The sequence below is a fragment of the Artemia franciscana genome, unplaced genomic scaffold, assembly GCF_032884065.1.
Source record: "Artemia franciscana unplaced genomic scaffold, ASM3288406v1 PGA_scaffold_49, whole genome shotgun sequence".
Classification (NCBI taxonomy): domain Eukaryota; kingdom Metazoa; phylum Arthropoda; class Branchiopoda; order Anostraca; family Artemiidae; genus Artemia; species Artemia franciscana.
The window spans coordinates 2,219,981-2,241,888 of record NW_027062689.1 but is presented as its reverse complement, the minus strand read 5'-3'; the positions used below and the strand labels follow the sequence as shown (position 1 = coordinate 2,241,888).

General features: G+C 36.1%; 1 protein-coding gene across 3 annotated transcripts in view; it reads right to left on the bottom strand.

Moving 5' to 3' along the window:
* LOC136041910 (uncharacterized) overlaps positions 1 to 18,011 on the bottom strand; it is a 43,599-nt gene extending 25,588 nt beyond the window's left edge. For 2 of the 3 annotated variants that reach the window (XM_065726707.1, XM_065726709.1), the window contains exons 1-2: positions 14,363 to 14,965; positions 6,124 to 6,420 (exon numbers count right to left, since the gene is read on the bottom strand). In XM_065726707.1, the coding sequence (XP_065582779.1) occupies positions 6,124 to 6,420; positions 14,363 to 14,470 (405 nt within the window). In that variant the 5' untranslated portion in view covers positions 14,471 to 14,965. Of the gene's footprint in view, positions 1 to 6,123; positions 6,421 to 14,362; positions 14,966 to 16,627 lie in introns of those variants that run through there. The other variant, XM_065726708.1, reaches the window with a different exon arrangement.
* Positions 18,012 to 21,908: the final 3,897 nt, after the last annotated feature.

Sequence of the window (21,908 nt, the reverse complement as noted above, 5' to 3'; positions counted from 1 at the left end):
AGGGCTTGTATGTTTTGGGTCTATTTCTTGACTTTTCAAAGGCCTATGATATGGTTGACCACAATGTTCTTCTGTCTAAACTACCTTTATTTGGAGTGCATGGAGTCCCACTAGAATGGTTTAGGTCCTACCTCTCAGAGAGATCTCAGTATGTTTTGGTTAACCGTACTTCTTCTTCTACTTTGACTGTATGGAAAGGTGTCCCACAAGGCTCTGTGCTTGGACCATTTTTGTTTCTAATCTACCTTAATGATCTTGTTGATGGTCTTCATCACCATGTTCACCCTGTTCATTTTGCTGATGACAGTAACTTTTTCATTGCTGCGGTGGACCTGCCATCTGCCACTTCTATAGCTCAAGGTCTTCTTGATTAAGTAAAGGATTGGCGCTGGTCTAATGGTATGGCTCTTAACACTCAGAAGAGTGCCATTGTCAACTTTAGGACCCCTTACCGTATGAGAGACATACAGGAGCCAATCACCCTGACTTTTGGGAATGATATTATACCACAAGCTACTATGGTGAAATTTCTTGGTGTGTATCTTGACTGTTTTCTTTCTTTTAAACCACATATAACTCACACCCGTTCCTTAATCCTCCGCCAGTCTTCAATGTTGCACCGGATTAACTCATTTCTTCCTCCTGATATTATGGTTTTTCTTTATTATGCTTTATTTATCCTTACCTTTCTTATTGCTGCTCTGTCTGGGGCAATACTAATAAATCTCTTCTCTGCTCACTTCAAAGAGCCCAAAATAGGGCAGTGAAGGCTACTTTTCTTCTCCCTCGGCTTTACCCTTCCTATGATCTTTATAATGATACTGGAATAGCTCCGCTGGATCATATTATAGGTAAAAGTACTCTTTATTTAGCGCATTCTGCTTTTCTAGGTACTCTCCCACTGACCCTGCAGCAGTTTTTCTCATGGACAGGCTCAGGTAGGTACTTTTCTTCTTTACGTAATTCTTCTCGACGATTTATTTTACCAAAACGATCCTCTACAGCAGCTCAGAGGTCTCCTGTATACCAGTCAATTCTATTATGGAATTCCATCCCTTCGGATGTCCCTCTTTTTCTTTCTGCAAAGGCATTATTTCGTCGGGTCTTTCCAGTTCAATAATTTTTGTCTCTCTTTTTAATTCTATCCCAATTTGTATGTCACTTCTCGTCTTTTAAAATCATTTTTAGCTATATGTTAAATCTCCTTCTAAATCTTCTATCTGTTAAATGTCCTTGTCTTGTTTCAGTGTTTTTTGTTTTTTTTTTGTATATATTTTATAAAAGTGTTTTATTCTTGTTCTCTGTGGTCCATTACAAGCAAAGCTTCTTGGGCCTAGTAACCGCTTTACTTTTGTAATAGTTTTTCTTTTAGTATTAATAAATTGATTGATTGATTGATATTTCACTCAATTTTTTTGGTCCAATCAAGCCGAAATTCCTCTTAAGCAATGAACATCCCCAGCCCTTCCCACTCACCACAGCTAACATCTTTTAGAGGAAAGATTGCGCCTTTTATTTCTAAATACAGCTGTTCAAGTACTTTCAATTCGGAGATGACCTGCTTTACGTTTGGCCCTTAAGACGATTATGGCAATCTGTCACCTGTCATCCGCAGAACGTGCCCTAGTCATCTCAAAACTTATCTTGCAATAGTCCTAGAAAGCGGGACAGAACCATATTTCTCATACAGCTTACTATTTGAAATACGGTCAGTCAGACGGGTACCCAAAACAGTCCCAAGACAATTCCTCTGTGAAACATCTACTAAATCTTCTCCCCTATTTCGTAGTGCCCACGTTTCAGAAGCATACTTGACCACTGTCATCACTGTAGCTCCCAATGTTCTAATTGTGGTTCGCATACTTATTTTTTTCCTATTCTTCATAACTTTTTGAACAGTAAAAAAAAAAAAAAAAAAAAAAAAAACCTTGGGCCTTGGCTACTCTATTTTAGTATCTTTACTGTATCCACCATCTTTACTAACAAAACTACCTAGGTAAGTGAAGCCATCTAATTGATCGATCCTCTTGTTACCAAACAACCCCATTCACCATTTCTTTTTCCCAGCCTAAGCGACTTAGTCGTCTTAAAATTAATTTTCCTATTCTTGCAGCCGGAGCTCTCTAAACCTCCAAAATATCATTCAGTTTCCTAACACTTTCATCTACGATGCTCAAATCATCTGGATAATACAAGTCTGGAAGAGTTTTACCTTCCTATTTGACTCCATACTCTCACGTAGCCTTTGCCACATTCCTAAGGAAAATGTCCATTAAAACGATCCATAAATAGAGATAGAACGCAACCCTGATAAAATACTGATTTAAAACGAAACCGGCGACTAAAGTCATTTCTCAAGTTAAGTGCAGCAATGTTAAATTCGTGCATGGCACTACTAACTTTAGTTTATTTATCTGGCATACCATACAAGGACAGGACCGTCACTAAAGCTCTCCCACTGGCTAAATCAATGCTTACTCATAATCTATAAAGCCAAGGACTGAAGGGTTTTGATGACTTCGGTACTTTCAATTATTAATCTGAGAGTAAAAATGTATTTATCTGGGATTTGGTGGCTCAGACACTTCTCAATTATTAATCTAAGAGTGATTTTGGTCGATGCATCCTCTCCACTTCTTACAACCACACTGTTCTTTTCTTAAAACTTTATCTACAGCATCTCTAAGTCTAAAGTATTGTCATACTAAGTAATTTGCTTCCTATAGATACCAGGTTAGTATCTCAGTAATTACGAGAATGACTCTTTCAACGGCCTTATGAAAGTTTAATGAAATTTTTGTAAAATCGCTAGGTATTTCTCCTTTGTCAAAAATCATAGTATAATCTTAAGTAATTTATTTGTAACTTCACCATATTTAAAAAGACTCATTTACCCCACAATCAGCACCTGGGGTCTTTTAGTTTCTTTTTCCTTTTAGTGCTTTCTCTTATTCTTTCCTCACTAAAAAAGTCTTACTTCATTTCCAAAGTTTCACTAACTTTTCCATTCTTTTCTACATCATTTCCTGTAACTTTGTCACAGTTTAGCACATTCTAAATCCTTGTCATTAATTGTGGCATCGTTCCAATCTTTTCTATAACCACTACTACTATCTTCTACTTCTACAATTTCTACTGACATGGGCATTATAATCTCATAATAAAAATACCACGTTTCTATCAGCACTGTTTTCTATTAGTTCTTGCAGCTGAAAGCAAAATTTATCTGAGTCACTACTATCTCCATCAGTTGGTTCGGAAGGAGCATATAGTACTATGACTTATACCTTGCCCTTTTTAGTCAGAAAATGAGCAACTAACATTATATTATTAACACCGTCAACGTAAGCAAGACTTGGCAGCTTTATTATCCATCATGAACCCTACTCTCTGACTAAGCACCCCATCCTTCCAGCAGGAGTAAATAAATTTATATCAATTAATTTAACGTTTCCTACCCCTGGAAGATGAGTATTTTAAATTTATAAAAAGCCCAGTTAAAAGCATCTAACGCTGAAACATTCCAAGTTGCAATTTTTATATTTTTTACATTATCAAATGCCCTCAGGAAAAGCAGCGAGCCCAAAACTAGTGCAGGAAGGGGACCAACACATCTTCTAAATTCTACACGAAGGGCTTAAGCCGGCTTAAAACTGGACAGTAAGGTCCCTAGAACCTCTGGTATAAATGGAAGCTTTGTGCAATGCTCGGCCAGCTTCGTCACAAAATGCTCTTCTATCAACAAGAGTCGAAATCCTGCACAAGCAATCTCAAGCCTATTACTTCTGACTCACTTTGTATCCATGCTTACAGATATTATACTCCTATGGGGAGGCAATAATAGATAACTAACTCATTAACTCATACAAGATAGAAAAACTCATACATTGGTTTTCAATTAGTAGGATTAGAGGACCAAAGTGGGTCTATAGTCCCCATCAACACCCACATACCCACAAGAAAACCCATTTATCAGAAAGGTAGGAATGTGGCAAATTCCATGAATTATTATTATGAAACGATTCCTAGGGTCTATTTCTATAGTTGGAGGCAGAAAGTGGGCTCAAGACCTCTCCATCACCCCATCCCTCCCTCTCCACTCCCGACAATATGCACATAGATTCGTTTATATACCCGTCCCGAGCTTTATATGATAATCACTGAATTAGACAAAATTTTGTAATTACAAAAGGCGAGAATGGGTTAAAGTTTTTGAGATTAAAAAAGTGTAAGGAACTTGTGAGATGTGGTTCTGACTGCCTTACACTTAGCATTAAGGAATCTCTAATTTTTCTGAGTAGCAGGAAAAAATTAATGTGATTTAGTTTTTAGTGATTTAGGAGATGAAAGCCCTTTTTTTGAAAAAGCAGCAACACGCTAGGGTATATAGGAACGCTGTTATTGATGTTAAAAGTAGAGATCATAATCTAATATTGCCTAGAGTCAGTCTGAAGCTCAAATGCAGGCAGGGTAACTGCCTTCCAGGAAGTTAATATGTTGATAAAATCCAGGATGAGATTTCAAGAGTATCAGAGTGATTAGCACTTTAGGCAGGGTGATGAGTACCACGTACTAGAACAACATTGCTGCAATTAGGGTAGAAAGTGAGGTTAGCAGCTGGTTTGTGGATTCATCAGGAGTTAAGCAGAGTCGTGTCCTACCCCTGTTTATATGGATTGTTTTTATAGACTCTGTCTTAGGGAACACGGCAAAGACTATGAGAGAGCGTGGAATCAAATGGGAAGGTAAAACTACCGTAGACTTAGATTATGCTGATGATTCGAGTACCCTTGATAAAATGTTAGCAGAACTAATAAAGTTTTGGAAGTTTTGTGGGTTCAGGGTGCAAGAATGTTTGAAAATTAATGTCAAGAATTCTTAGGCCAGGAATAAATAAAGAGGAAAAATGATGTTGGATGTCGAGAGGATAAATCATATGGATGGCTTCGCCTACCTGGGTGGTATTATTGTTGAAGATGGTTAATACAGCGAAGATATAAAAAGTAGAATAGCTATAGACCAGGTGGTTTTCCATGTTGAAAAAAGTTTGGAAGAATAGGCAGATAAGTCTGCGAATCAAGATTCAAATATTAGAGGCTATTGCACTGACAATGGTTAAATATAGTTCTGAAATAAGTGCGCTTCAATGGACAGAGGAAGCTTTTGGTACATTTTTAATTAACCGTTGTAAAACAACAAGCCGTAAAAAAAATATGGTTCGATCCCACTTTCTAGGGCTATAATAATAAAAAAAAAAAACAACCTTGAGATGGTTAGAAAAAGTGTTACAGATAAAGGATGACAGATTGGCAAATATTGTATTTTAGATTTGGCTTTTTGACCATCGATCTAGAAACAGACAATAAGCAGGCCGTCCCCAAACAAGGTAGGAAGAGTCATCAGGAAGGATTCGAAGGAAATACGAACTTCGTGGGATAGGGAGAAAGTGAAGCTTTGAATAGGCTGGGGTGAAGGAGGAGCTTGCGCAGCTGTGTTGGCCCCGGGTGGCTTAGTGCTGCAGCGAGTCATTAGCATTAGCAGTGGTTTAATATTTGTATATTTTGTTTAATTTACATGCCTAAACTATTAGATATTTAAATCTTATTATTTCTTCAAGCTATATATTTGCCATGCAAACTTAAGAATTAAAATAAAAATCCTATAAAATGTTTCTGTTCCAGTAACTGATCTGCTAAGCATAATAGCTGTATTCAATGATTAATTTTTCGTTTAATATGCCCTTCTATGGCTTTAAAGGGTGAATCAAGCAACCACTCCTTGTGAAAATAGGCATTTAATAAATTCTGAAGCGCACTGGTAAAGACACAAAATAATTTACTAGTAATTTAGGAGCGTTTATAAACAAAAATAAGATTTTCTATTCAGCTATAAGGTCGATTGACACCAACATGTAAATAAAAGGAAAAACAAGAAACCCTCAAACTTAGATACATCATTTATACTTAGGCAATGTTCCAATTTTGTCTAAACTGTACTAGAAGGGCGAGTTCGTATGAGGCTGAAGCTACAAAATTTTCGAAAACTTAACGGAGAAAAAATTTATTCTCCTAGTACTTAATTTTTTTGGAATTAATCCCCCCTCCCTGATGATCAAATAGTTACCTTTTCATGGAGCCGTTTTGCACACTTTCGAAGAAGATTTGCATAGTATCTAACGTTTGAAAAATGGTCAATAAATATCTTTTTTAAATCTTTATGTGGCAATTCCTGTAGATTGACGTCGATTCCATAGTCTTCGTCATTACTGGGATCGCTTGTTCGATCAGAATCTGCAAAATCGTCGACAACACTACATAAATGATCACACCAGTCATAAATGATTTGCCTAACACGTTTTTGTTTGATCACAAGAGTTCCTTCCTCCTTTTCTAATATGACATCCAAAACCAAAGATTTAATCTGTAAAAAAAAGCCATCATAAGAACCAAAAATAAAGTAAAGTAGGTGAACCATTATGATTCCAAAATAATTGTATCTAAATATAAAAAGCATTTCTGTCGTGACTACTGATGGTTAAGTCTGACAAAAAAATATATAAAATTTATAAATCCTTGGAGGATAAACAAATCTTCGACTTTTTGTAGTATTCAGAAGAAAGATTGTCAGAAAAATTACTGTTTAATTAAGGATCAGATAGTTTATGGTGTCTGCATACATGTGATGCACGCATATGTGCCCGATAAAGGAATTATGTCATAACCTTTAAAAATAAGTAACACCTCTTTTTGGAAGGACTTGATTACATGATTTTGACAAAAGTTTGTACAGAAAATGTAGTCAGAAACATAAAGACAAGTGGCACTTTTTTGTACAGCTTTTCTTGATACAATACAGCAAGCAAGCAAACATAATGTAGCATAAAAATATGTTGAAATTGAAGCAAAACGTTTCATATATATTTAAATTTTCGATGTGTACCTTCTCAAAGACACCGGTGATAATATAACTCTCGGGATTCTTATCAATATGACAAAGTTGTTCATATTTTGCAGAAAATTTTGACAAAAGTAGGAAGTTATACCTATACTTAATGGGCTATTTCAACTAAAAATTACAACAACCGTTTCTTTGTACCATTCGCCAAGCATAAGTTTTTGTTATATTTTTTGTGTATATTTCAAATACATACTAAAAACCAGCAAAAACAAATTGAAAAAAAAAAATGTCCCTCGATGATATCTCAGTACATTTGTAGAATTAAAAAAAAAAGGAAAATGAAAAAAAGGGATTAGCCTGCTACTGAAAACCGACATCTAAGTGAAAAAGGATGATACTACAGGAGCAGACGTCCTTTACACCAGTCAAGGCATAAGTAACTTTTCGTCTCTAGTTTAAATTCTCTAAAAAACTTAACAAGAACAAAAAACACGAGCTAAGAGCTCATATGGCACTTGTGACGAGGCCGGAAGAGCCAAGAGCTCTTATGGCATGAGCTCTAGCAAAATTCTAAGAATCAGTAGATTGATTTAAAAGGAAAATCAGAGGCTTAATGCCGATCGGGATTTAAAATAAGAGCTCTGAGACACGAGGTACTTCTAAATATCAGAATTCTTTAAGATCCGATCAACCACTCGTAAGTTAAAAATACCTCATTTTTGCTAATTTTTCCTTTCCCTTCAGCCCCCCAGATGGTCGAATCGGGGAAAAAGACTTTATCAGGTCAATTTGTGCAGGTCCCTGACACGCCTACCAATTTTCATCGTCCTAGCACGTCCAGAAGCACCAAATTCACCAAAGCACTGCACCCCCCTCCGATCTCTCCCCAAAAGGGCGGGTCCAGTCCGATTACGTCAATCACGTATCTACGACATTTGCTTATTCTATTCACCAAGTTTAATCCCGATCTCTTCACTCTAAGCGTTTTCCAAGATTTCTGTTTCCCCCGTCCAACCCCCTATGTCCCCGGATTCCACTCGAATTGAAAATTGAGCATCTGAGACATAAATTCTTTCTATATCTATATCAAGTTTCACTAAGATCCGATCACCGTCAGCCACGTATCTTGTACCTGTGCTTATTCTTCTCACCAAGTTTCATCCTGATCTCTCCACTCTAAGCCTTTTCCAAAATTTCCAATTCCCCCACCCCAACTCCCCACAATGACACTGGCTCTAGTCGGAATTTAAAATAAGAGATCTGAGTTACGAGTTCCTTCTAAATATGGAATTTCATTAAGATCTAATCACTCCTTCATAGACCGGGGCGCCTTCGGTCACTTTTTCGATTACCAGCCACCAAGAATTTTACGTTCGTTATTTTGAAAAATCTTGCTGAACGCAGGGAAGAGCAACGTTTGATCTACCAAATCTATTTTGTAGTTTTCTTAGAACTCAACCGGATTGTAAGAAAAAAGTGATCCCGCTGAAGCCCCATTTTGACCGGAGGTGCCCCCAACCCGGGGCACCTTCGGTCGGGCTTGGGGCACCTTCGGCCAGCCTTGCAATTATACGAATTACCTCCGTTATCCTGTCTCTAGATGGCTAAATATACAAAGCTTACTTATGTCTTCGTTTATTGTTTGTAAAAATAAGCCAAAGTAACAAAATCACATCATTTATTACTGTCGGAAGGAAATTTTCGACATCACTTTTGATACAGAGGCAGAGATGGTTGAGTTCAGCGACTTCACTTTTCAGCGGAGACTTGGAAAAAGTGAAAAATCGACGTCGCTGAACTCAATCATCTCTGCGACACGTGCCGTACCCCCACTTCTGCTAGGAATGGGCAATTTCATCTTAACATCCGCCAAATTGACATAGCTTTCATCCACTACTTGTGGGAAAAAAAACTTGCTAGAATCACTGTCCTTTCTGCAAAGGAAACTTACAAAAACTTCACTGTTATCTTTTTCTTTGACGAATCCAACGTAGTGCAGTGAACTTTTCTTGCCTTCGAACTCCACCAACACATAGTCGCCAATACTAAGGGTCCCCAGTGCAAGTGGCTCAGTTAGCTCGTCATCACCGATATGTAGACTATCATCCGTGTCATCATCCAGATGAACTGAAACAACAGATTCTTCATCAGTCGACTGATCGCACAAAGACGTTTGCTGCTTCCTCTTCTGACCCTTGCTTTTCGTTTGACTTGTTGGCTTCTTCATATTTTTTTTCAGCAATCTTGCTTTTGCTTTTGCATCTTTCTCATCTTGCTTTGCTTTCTTAGCCATCATAGCAGCTTCAATTTTATCTTTCTCTGGTGTGTCTGTCAAAACTCTCGATGCACCCTTTTTCCTTCCGCCCCTATTGCTCTGTTTCCTTAGCAATGCCTTTGGATACGGTCGGACATCTTCGGGGGTCAAAGCATTAGAGTAACGAATCTCTGCAGCTGGTGTTGCCGGTGCAGTTGACGGTGATGGGCAAGGATCTAGTAGATCCGATACTGGTGGGTTTCTCTCTGTTGCTGATGGGCACGGCTCTGCCTTAGGACGGTCGCTGACAGACGCAGCATAAAAATCCTCATCAGAAAAAGCATTGCGGTTGAAGGGCCAAATGCCAGGCTTCGAAAACCCAGAAATGATGTTGTTCATGGTCAGTGCATTTGGATAAGCATTTCCTACAAGCTGGGCAATATGGGTGATCTGGATCCTCTGAAACGGATTTGAAGTCATACAATCATGAAATGCTCTTTTCAAAGCAGACTTCAGTGGTCCATAGATAGTAATATCTAGAGGCTGAAGACGATGACTGCAGTGGGGTGGGAAGGATAGTAAAACAATGCCATTTGCACGGGCGTACATGATAACGTCAAGACCGATGTGGCTCTCATGGTTATCGAGCAATAAGAGGACCGGGCTGTCCTTGGAAAATCGAACTTGTTTCTTGAAATGCTGTATCACCTCGTAAAACAATGTTGCAGTCATCCAACCAGTTGTTTGGGCTAGGCCGAGACTTCCTGCAGGGGCCCCAAACATCATATGATCCTTGAACTTTGCTCTGGGGAATACGAAGACTGGTGGCACGGTTCCACCAATAGCATTGACAAAGCAACAAACAGTAACAAGTTCACCCCTTTCAGCTGTGGTAACCTGACCAACCTGCTTGGTACCGGTTTGTACTATCACCTTGGGGCTGTCAAGTACAGTTATGACCCCCGTTTCGTCACAGTTCCAAATGCTTTCTCCTGTGAATTTGTATTTGTGCAGGACAGCCTCCAAGTTGTCAAGGAATCTGTCAACATTAGCACGATTGAAGCTCGAGCTGCGAGCTAAGCTAGTGTTCTCTGGCTTTCTGAGAGACAAATCACCTTGCCTTATCATAAAGCCCTTCATCCAGTCTGGCCCAGCCATCTGTGCTTCTTCCCAGTTGTGAGGAACTTTCTTATCTAGTCTTTTTGCATAATCATATGCAAACTTTCGTGTTTGCATCAGGGTCATACCATAATGGAATTTCGAACAATGTTTCAAATAAACAGCAAGCTGGCCCTCTTCATTGGCCGTGAAAACTTTTGCAGTTGACAGTCTCTCTTTTCTTGTCGGAAGAAAAGCACTATTGAATGTGCCACCACTAGAGGTTCCAGAATTAGAGACCCCAGCTTGAATAGGCACTGGTATGCCCCCTTGCTCTTGCTCGCGTAGTTCTTTTGCTCGGCGAACGTTGTCGATAAGGGTTGATTTCGGTATTCCGAAAGCTGTTGCAGTACTACGAATTGAAGCTTTGTCCATCAAAACTTTGGAAACAGCAATGTTCATAGCCTCATCTGACACACCCTTCGGGCGTTTTGGAACTCTGTTCCGAACCATAACCAATGATCTGGAAGAAACTTTGAAATTAAGACTTACCGAATTTGGCAGTGTAAAAATGACCTACAGTAAAAGTTTGCGTATGTTTAATAGTGAACCTATTAAACACTGGTATTAAGTTAATATAGAAAATATTATTCATTAGTTTAATTGATTTAAAAAAAATTTCACAAAAAGAAGTTTTCCCAGGAAAAGTAAAGAACTACATTAAACCGAAGATGAACATTAATAAAGTCAAATAATTTTTCCGGTGTAAAACTGTTCAAGTCAAACTCAAAACCCGCAAAAACTAAGAGGAGTAAGGCACACACCCCTCCCCCCGCCGTGCCTTCTAAAGACCAGAACATAATTTGCGATCTACTGAAAACAATCGTTACTTCTCCAGTCATTGAAAAAAACACAATCATAGCCAAAATTACTGAAAACAGACTAATGAATGGGTATTGACAGTTTAATAAAAATTACTGATATTCGTCTTAGAAGGTCTTAATAATTTTGGATTTATTAAAGTTAAAAATGAGAAAATATACAAAATGTATTTTGTTTTGATTTAATTCAACACTTCCCTCAACATTCCCTAAAAGCTTCACTTGAATGCCCTTGGCATTTTTGGACACCATGGGCGAAACCTGCTCCCCTTTCCTGATAAAAGTACTATACATAAATAATGGGCTAATTGCTTAACTTACTGTCCTTTCTCCAACGACTGCGCGGTGGAGGTTGGGTTTGTTTTTTGGTTTGACATTTTCAGAAGCATAGTTATATGACCTTTCAACTATGCTTAAATGACTATCTCAAAATTTTGATCAGGTGGCTTTGGGTGGAAAAGGGGCTTTTAGGAAACCTATTGAAATTTTGAAACTTTGAAAAAATTTGATTGAAACTTCTATGTTCAAAAGGGCATCACTGCCCTTCTCTCGTTCTGAAAGTAACAAACTCTTTTGGTACACCTTACTTTAGTTCTATGCTGGGAGCATCAATGTTAACCACAATTGAATTGTAGAGAGAGCTATCTTTAACTTAAAACTGGTAAGGTTACGTTATTCATCAGGTTGGGGTGCCTCCGGTCAGCGACCGAAGGTGCCCCGTCGTGGACTGACCGAAGGTGCCCCAGCCGCCATTTTGTCAAACTTATTTTCTGACCCGAAAACAGAGAAAGATTTCTCCTTAGAAATACCACTATCTTCTAGTCCTATCATTTCTATGTGTATACAAATTTAATCATCGAAATCCATGCCAAACAGAAGGGGAAGGCTAGGTTCAAACAGAAGTAGAGAAACTTACTTTTCGCAAAAAAAATGGTACGAAACTCTCTCCAGCTAAACTGGCTGAAGCTAACTGAGGGAAATTTTCTTCGGACATCCGCCTTGGATAAACAACCTCCCCAGTGCCATCTAGCATAAAAATACGTAAACTCAAAATGAGTTATTGGGGGTGACCGGAGGCACCCCGTGACCGAAGGCGCCCCGGTCTCCCCTACGTCATTTTTCTATTTTTTCAGAATTAACCCTCCTCCCAACTCCCCAAAAGAGAGCGGATCCGTTCCAGTTATGTCAATCACGTATCTAGGATTTTTTTTCTTATTTTCTCACCAAATTTCATTCCGATCCCTCCATTCTAAGCACTTTCCGATATTTTAGGTTTCCCCTCCAACTCCCCTAATGTCACCAGATCCAGTCAGGATTTAAAATAAGAGCTCTGAGACACGATATACTTCCAAATATCAAATTTAATTAAGATCTGATCACCCATTCTTAAGTAAAAAACACCTATTTTATTCTAATTTTTCCAAATTAACCGTCCAACCACTCCCCCCCCCCCCGATGATCGAATCGGGGAAACGAATATTTCTAATTTAATCTGGTCTGATCCCTGATACGCCTGCCAAATTCATCTTTTTAGCTTATCTGGAAGTGCCTAAACTAGCAAAATCCGGATAGACAAACAGACCGACAGAATTTGCGATTGCTATATATCACTTGGTTCATACCAAGTGCCATAAAAAATTGTTTTTGTAACTAAAGTCCTAACACAACATATAAAAACGGCAGATTAATTTAAGCAATCCATTGGTATTACCATTTTTATTATCAATAGCTATTAATGGAACTTTTTAAATAGGAGAAACATACTCTTATTCTAAATCCGAATATATTATTATTATATATTATTCTAAACGCGAAACTTAATAACCATAATATGACCTCCAAATCCTTTTCTTTTTTTGCCCACAGCATGGAGTCTACAGCACCTGTGAGTCCAAGCGAATTCAGCCCCAGATTTTACATGCAAGTCCAGTGGGCATCAACCCAAAATCAGTCCAATTCTTTCATCCCTTAGTTCTATGACTATCTACCTTAGTTCTGTCCTAGGAATGACGCATGGACGTCATTATCTATCAAGAAATGAACTGACATCGTTTTTACACAATCCTAATAAGGACTTATGCCTGATTTGCCCCTCTCACTCACTCGGACCTTCTGTCTTGGCTTTTTTTACATTTGGCCATGGCTTGATGCCCACAACTACTTATTTTTAATTTAAAATCAACTATTGTTTTTTTTTTCTTTTTTTTTACAAATTCGCAAAAACAATAAAGATAAACCGACAAGTTAAAACCTAGTTGTGACTGAACCCTACTCAGAGATAACATTTTTAGTTGAGAATAGGGCAATAAAACTATTTTATTAAAACAGCGATGAAGAAACATTCCAAATCGTTAAAGACAAGGGTTTTACAATGGGACCGACGGGACATTACAGAACAAGGCCATTGAAAAGTAACAGTACTATCTAATAGCTGGGAAAGAAAAAAGCATAGGGGTGACAAATACAAATGGCCAGTTAGCAAGTCATGCTGGTATAATATAGTACATTGCTAAAATAGAAAACAAATAACAAAATAAAATAAAATAAAAATAACAATGTAATTATCAAAATCTAGGGGGGAGTGCATCCCCCCTTGGTGTACCCGTATGAGATTTTTAGATTAATATAAATACATGGGATATTTGTAGCATTAGTTGATTTAAGCGTTTAAATATCCATTATAAATAGTAAGATCTGATCATAAACATCAGCTAATACCAGGTTCTGGAATGGGCCTAATTTTTGGTGTTGCCAAAATCTCGTTGTGAATGTACCACAACAAGAAACAGTAAGAAACTTTTTTCCGGGGTAATACCCAAGCCTCATCCAGAGAGAAAAAAGCTGCAAACAAAAATATGAAAGAATGGAATAAAAAGAAGTGCAATATTGGAAGGAAGTTACCAGAGCTCAAGAAAAAATGTTGGACAAGAGAAACAAGAACTATATGAGATCTGAGACAAAGACAAAGGCGTAGGATAATGAGAAGATTGTATTGCTTGATTTCAACTTTTAAATTATCCACAATAAGTGGTAAAACCTAGTGAATAGAATCAGCTAATACCTGGTCTTGGAACGGGCCTAGTTCTGGTATTACTAAAACCTCATTGTGAATGCACCTTATCAAGTATGAGTAAGAAGCTTTTTGTTAATGAAGGCAACAGAAGGATCTAAAAACAAAAGAAGACATTGAATTTAACTTATTACGTAACTGACTACTGAGAGCAAAACTTACATTGTTCAGAATCTCTCTAAGTAATTGATCCAATCTCTTTCTTATATGAGCCAGACAATCTAAATGAGTAAATAAAGCTTCTTTCTTATTGATAATGTCTGTTCCCATTGTTTACAAAAGTATGGAGACCAATGTTGAGATAGACTTCTCATAGGCTAGAATAGAATTTAGTCAGATGTAGGAGTTAAATTATATAGAAGAAGAAGTGCCCAATGACTTCAAAATGTTTGTTTCCTACCCAAATATCTAGATATTTATATATTTCTAAGAAGATCAACATTTTCTGAAGAGGAATATTCTTGGATGGATATAAGATGACCAAAACCCATTCTAAATGTTTCTAATAAAGAAATGATTACACTTGCACAAAAGCCTTGTGATTTAAAACCCCTAAGATCCCAGCATCAGAAACAGTGCATTTTCAGTATGCTATTAAATAAAAAAAAACAAGTTTTTCAACTGAAAGTAAGGAGCAACACTAAAACTTAAAACGAACAGAAATTACTTCGTCTATGAAAGGGGCTGCTTCCTCATCAACACCCCGCTCTTTACGCTAAAGTTTTTTACTGTTTTAAAAAGAAGAGTTGAGAGAAAGAGTCAAAAAGTTAGCAGTTATATATATATATATATATATATATATATATATATATATATATATATATATATATATATATATATATATAAATACAATATATATGGATATTATATATATAATAAATATATACATAAATATAAATATATATATATAAACTGCTAACTTTTTGTCACACTAGAAACATGCTGAAAGAGACAGAAGTTTCAAAAAGGCTCTTTTGTTATGCATTCAGTAAAGCTAGATAACCACCATTAGAGAGGAAAAGCTTTGTTTTAGTGTACTCGTTTTCAGGTACCAATTTAATCAAGAAAACCACAAATCTATCAATGGACGAATATCCCCTGGATTCTCTATCCAATGTTCTTTTCTAGCATGATAATCACTGCTGTCCTGTAAACAGCTTTTTTAAGTCTTAAAATCGTAAGATACAGACTCTTTAGCAATTGCAACATCAGTTACACGCCAGCAAAATAGATAGAATAAATGGTAATAAAAAAACCTAGATGAAATAGTAAAAAGAATTAAATAAAATCAATGGTTGGTTTGCAAAGATTAACCAACTAGTCAGAAATAAGTTTGCTGTCAAGATGAATTGAAAGCTGGGGATATACCTAATCAGTATTTTTAAAATCCTACAGGAAAGAAAAAGGTGCAAGAAGGAACTTGAAACACCTTGGACAATATTTTGGACTTTGTAGAGGATTTATTAACCCCTCCAACACTCTTCGTCCCTTCTACTTCCAACTTTTTACAGGAAAAGTAGGCATACTATGCATTATTGCAGTGAATAAAAATGAATGATTGTAAGTTTGTATGATTTTCAGTACAAAGTAGGCCTTTCATCCCTTCAACTGCCAAGTTCTTTGCAGAACTGAATGCTTACTGCACAATATATTTTTCAATTTGAATGATTTCTATTGTCAATATCAATTTAACATGTTTATGCAATGGTTTTTGACCAGTCTGATGTGAAGTTCTAAGTAGGCCTGTGACCCATTGAAGACCTAACACTGTTTCATCACCAGGCTTTTAGCAACAAAGTAGGTATGCTGTGCCTTGTTTGAAGCAGAATCATACAAGAATTGTTACTTGTATGATTGGAGGTGCAAAATAGGCTATTGGCTCCTTCAAGACCATTTCTTATCATAAGTTTAAAAGTTGTGTTCTTTTCATTTGTGTTTTCTTTTTTTCTTTTTTTTCTAAAATTGAATTCAGCCCCTCTAGGCCTTGTGACAGTTAATTTTTGAAATAAACATCTTATCACTGACTTTTCATAAGAAAGATAGATAGGGTTTTTTCTGATTGGCATATTTATGTTCTTTGTTTTCAATTTGTATGATTTATGGCGCACATTAGGCCCTCCACTTCTTCATCCCTCCTTGAAACGTCAGATTCGTTGCACAACTGAATTTAAGCTGCACCTTGTTCGAACTGGAATCAACTAGAACAAGACTTTAACTTTGAACTCAAATAAAAAAAAACCAGGAAGCTAACCATGTATTTAGAGAGTGTCTGACAGTGAAATTTTCCTGATAGACATTGGATCCTGAAAGTGATCCTGTAAGTAATATAAAATTTGAAGAGAGTTGGTCCAAGAATCATACCCTGAGAACCCTCACTTAAACGTGCTGTTGAGGAGGAAAATGAGTAACGCCACCTAAACTACTTACATTTCAGATGTAAAGGGGGAGTTGTAAATCATCCTAAAACACAAAAGCAGACATACCTGTAAAAAAGGCACCATTTAAAATTAGCTTAAGCAAACACATGTACACAAAGAGGCCTGCATCTATAGACCATTTGTATATGCTTCAACTTGACCTGCCTCCCCGCCCCCCAAAGTTTACCTTTAGATAATTGGTTTTGATAAGTCCCTATTACTTTCTTCCCCAACCCCTGAGCATTGGATATACCAATATTATGTCTGTTATCCAGGTCAAAGCAGGACCTGTAGTAAGCCTATCCATAAATGAAATGACATATGTAAATTATTTGAATATTGACACAACTTAATGAATAGAAATAAAAATCAATCTGACCCTACCATGTTTATTTTCTAGTTTTGGAGTATCAATAGATAGTGTTTGCCCACTTTCTTCTTTTAGAACAAGTAGATAATTTTTATTTTGTAATCCACATATTTCCTTTCTTGTTAAACTGCAGCCACTGTCTCTGTTGGAATGGACAGGTGCATTCTTTTCCCATTCAAATTTTATGCTTTCCTTTATTTCTTTTCACAGTGGACAAAGGTCAGTATTACCAATTTTAGAAAGATACTCCTCATTCTGGTTAGCAGAAATATAATTATTTAAAGTTAAATAAGTTGTTTTGAGGCAAGTAAGGAAACTGCTATTTTTTTTAATGTTGAGGAAACAATTATAATGTTGAAATTGTTGATACTTCTCCCAAACAGGCACGTTTGTTATAAAACTTTAACTCTGTTCTTCCAAATTATATTGATACCACCATATACAGCTATTTTTGCGGTAAAAAACATTTCAATTTCTCATCTGGAAAAGGAAAATAAGAGAAAAACATTTTGTAAGCAGATAATTTATTAGATAGGAAGGGCAGAAAAACAATATTTCAGAACATTTAACCTGCTAAAAGGAGCCCAGCGCACTAGAGCACATGGCTTTATTATGAGATAATTGCATAAGTATATAAAGGACCTCCTAATATTTTTCAATGGCACACTGAACAACAAGAAATAGGAGGGAGGTTGCATGTTAGCAGAACATTTCAACATTGGGCAGCAGATAAAAGATGCAAGTTTGCCAAAGTGCACAAGATATTTTGTGCAACTATCTGTTCTGCATACTTGAAAAGCACTTTCTTTTTCATAATTAAGAAAAAGTATTTAAACAAAAAAAAAAAAAAACTGGCTAGTTTAATAAGATTGTTGCTTTCAAAGATTCTGGGACTCTAAATGAAATCTAACAGATGAAAAGTTAGAGAGTTATACTTTTACAGTATAACCCTGTTTCTTTTTTTTCTTTTAGTGTTATACGATGTTGGGTAAACAAGTGCATTTTTATGCACTCGGCCATTCAGTGTGTCCCCTGGAAGTCCAATTGGTGATGAGGAGAGAGTTAAAGAGAAATGAATAGAGCATCTTGAGAATATACTAAACCAAGATTTGCAAAAATAAAAGATACAGAGGAATATGAAAAGTTTGAGGTACCTTGGATGTGAAGGAAGATTTGTTTTGTGATGAAGAATTAGTGACAGTAATAAAAGGATTGAAAATAATAAGGCCCTAGGTGCTGATAATGCAGTAAATGAGTTTCCTAAATATGGTGGCAGTGAGATTAATAATTAATAATTTTAATGGACTTTTTCTCAAGGGGCATAGGAAAGGCAATGGGAGAACATGGAATCGAATGGGAAGGAAAAACTTTTCTGGACTTAGATTATACTGATGATTTAGGCATCCTAAATGTAAGTGTGAGCAAATAATTCCTAGATGAAAGGGTTAAACAAAAAACAGGTTTTCCATGGTTGGAATGGGAGGATGTGATAAAGAAAAAGTTAAGGGAAATTGAAACTTCCTGAGAGGGTGTAAAGAGGGAGGCTTTGGATAGATTAGGATAGAGGAGGAGCATGCATAGCTGTGTTGGCCTCAGGTGGCTTGGTGCTGTGATGAGTTCTTAGTAGTAGCAGTAATGTTTTTTAAGCATATAGGAAAATTTTTAAATAACAGAGGGGGGGGGGGTCCATATTAAAATGACTTTGTTTTGAATATCTTTTTCCAACTCTCTACAAATGTAATCAGTTAAATTATATAAATGTAGAGTAAAGGACAACTTTATTCTGCCCTAGATTAAATCTATTGTAGAAAGCATGACATTTGAAAAAATCAATGTTTTTTGTTTTTTTTTAAGTTAATGGACTCAAGTCCACAATAGTGGGTATTTTTTTTTTTTGGGGGGGGGGGTATTTTCAGATACTCTTAAATTTGAAAATACACTTGTTATTAATATGTAGTGCAGTTTTCTGCAAGGGGGATGTTTAAATTAAGGAGTTTTCCAGGGGGATTCTATCTTACAGTATTCTGGGGGGGGGGAGAGGGACTTTCCTTGAATTACCTTGCGTTTGAGATGAAAGTTACACAAAAGAGGTAATCTTTTTATCCCTGGTAAAAGATGAATTAACAGCTAGAACACACCTAAAAAAAATTCCACATTGAACTTTATCTTCAATTTTTCTGAGATTTTTCTTTTAACAAGTTTTGTCAGTGAATCAGCTTTGTACATCTTTATCAAATTAGGAAAAAAATTACTTAAATGAACCGGCCATTGAGAATGAGGAACAAGGGCCACTTTGCAAAGAAAATAGTGGAATATTATAGTGAAAATAAACCATTCCAGGTTCACACTTAATTTGTATTAAATTTAAAGTAAAAATGAATTAAATTACAAATTTGACCAAGAACACAGTCTTTGAAACAGGCAATTGCAAATCTGTTGACAAAGAAACAGGAATTTATATTGGAGGTACATAGGAAAAACCAATATTGGACAGCCATAATATTTTAAGCCGAAAAAAAAATATAGAAGAAAAAATATAGATCAAAGCAAAACCAACCCAGAAAATCTGTTTGATGAAAGTTTTTTGTTTACCACAAATTAATAACTTTGTTATTAGCCTATAGTTCTCCCTTCAAAAGAGGGCATAGACATGAATCTTACTATTCTTGGAGAGAGTCTTTAGAGATAAGTCTATCTCCTAGCTAGTTGAGAAACCCAATTGCATTCAAGTTAAGGCTATTTCTATCCTCTATGTAATCTTAACCTCTATTTGTGCTTTAATCAAAACTAGAATTTGTAAGGATAAATGTTTAGTGGTTGGCCTCTTCTGAAAGAAACATGCAAAACAAATAAAAGTAATATCATTAGATTCCTTATTCTATACCATTTCCAGATATCATAGTTGCTTTTCAGATTGAGTTGACCTTAGCCTCAGCAAGAAAGATGCAATAGCGAATAGGACTTCAGTCTAAGTATTTTTAAATGAATTTAAATAGTGAATAACAACAGAAGGGAACTTGATGTGTGATTAATAAAAACATATCCTAAGATAGGAATTTTGCTGTTTGTATTAATGACTTAAGAATAAAGTGAACATACTACTCAATGCCTTTTTTTGCTCTTTACAGTAATTGTTTAGTTTCATCATTGTAAAAAATTGTAAAAGTGCATTCATTTTTGGTTGACCCTCCAACATCATGGGGCAAACTAAAAATGTGTGAAGTGGGCAGGGTTTTAAAGCCAAGGGAAAAGTTAAAGTTGTACAATCTTCCCTTTTTAATATTTTGAAAGGAGTCCGTCAAGGTGGCCTTACCTCACCTTCTTTATTTAATAACTCTGTTTTAAATGCCCGAAATTCTGTTAATTTTAGTTGTATTCACCGTGGATTTAACTTGTCTTTAATACCTCTTGCAGATGACGTTTTGAATCTAAGCCGTACTTTTAGTGGATGTGAAAACGCGTTTAATCAGCTTTATAATGAATATAAAAATATTGGGCTTTCTTTCAATGTTGATAAAACTGCTGTTGCAGCTTTCAATTTTAAAGAGACAGATGGCCCTATTTTTTTATCTTTAGCTAATGTTCATGTCCCCCTTTCTCAAAAATTAGTTTACCTTGGAATGCCTATTGGAAAAAATATGAAAGAAACTGTGAATTTATCCCTTGAACTTTTGAAGAAAAAACTGAGAATTGCTTATGCTTCAATTGCATCTAATATTAAACTTATTGATAAATTAAATCTTGCAAAAATTTATAATAGCCTAGTTGTACCTCATCTCCTTTCTCTTTGTCCGGTTTGGCAGTTTTTTAGTGAACCTCAGAAACTATCTGTTCATAGAGTATATTTTCGTTATGCTAAATTCCTTCTCAGTTACCCTCCTTGGACTAGAAATAGTTACTTAGTGAACAAATTCCGCCTAGTTTCTCCTACATCTATTATTGATAAAAGGCTTCATGATTTCCGTTCTTCTATGTCGATAGTGTCTCACCCATGGTCAGCATTACTTATTTAATTGTTTGATTGTGTTGATTTGTATTTATTTGTACCTTTTTTTTTTCTCTTATTACTCCATCTTAAGGGCAATCCGCCCTCTTTTTGTAGATGGGTTATAAATAAATTGAATTGAATATGAATGAAATTATATTTTAAATACTAATTCTAGTTATCACTGGTAATTTCTGTATAGTAGGAAGTCTAAAGAAAATTAAAAAACCTACATATCCATTAATATGAATATCCAAAATTGTTCACTTTCACTTTTGAGTTTAAACTAGTCAGATGTTTGAGAAAAACAAACATCCAATTTTGCTTATAATAACATTACATGTAGAGCATAGCAAATTAGTCTATGATCCCCATGGGCAGCAGGGTGAGGTCTGTATTCTGATTAGCTGAATTGCTAGTTGATGATTGATTTACTTTTTGCTGATTGGTTATGCCTTATTTGTTATCTTCATGATGTTTTATCATTGCAACCCCATTTTCACCGGAAATTGTGGGTAGTCAAGGGAAGAATCTGTGATGTTAAAAGTTTGAAGGCAGGATATTTTTTTTTTTTTTTTAATTACTGCATATAGCTGGATTCTGATGATTGCATTTTGTTTTATGTCATTATTCATTCATATTGTCTGACCCCAACGTTTCCCTCAGCTCCAAAAGCTCACCCACTTTATGTATTTTTAGTCTTGCTGGAGGGGGACTTTAGAAAGCTAAAAATGGATACACTTCTCTAATAATGACAAAGAAACAATATGAAAGCATCAGAATCTTGCTCTATGTAGTAATATGTATTTTAAACAGCTTGTGATGAAACTAAAAAATTACTCTCTTGCCAAATATAATAATTACTTTTGTCACAAATAGATTTTACACTCATCCCTGTATAGGCTACACAAATTCAGGGCATAGGCCTAGGCTATA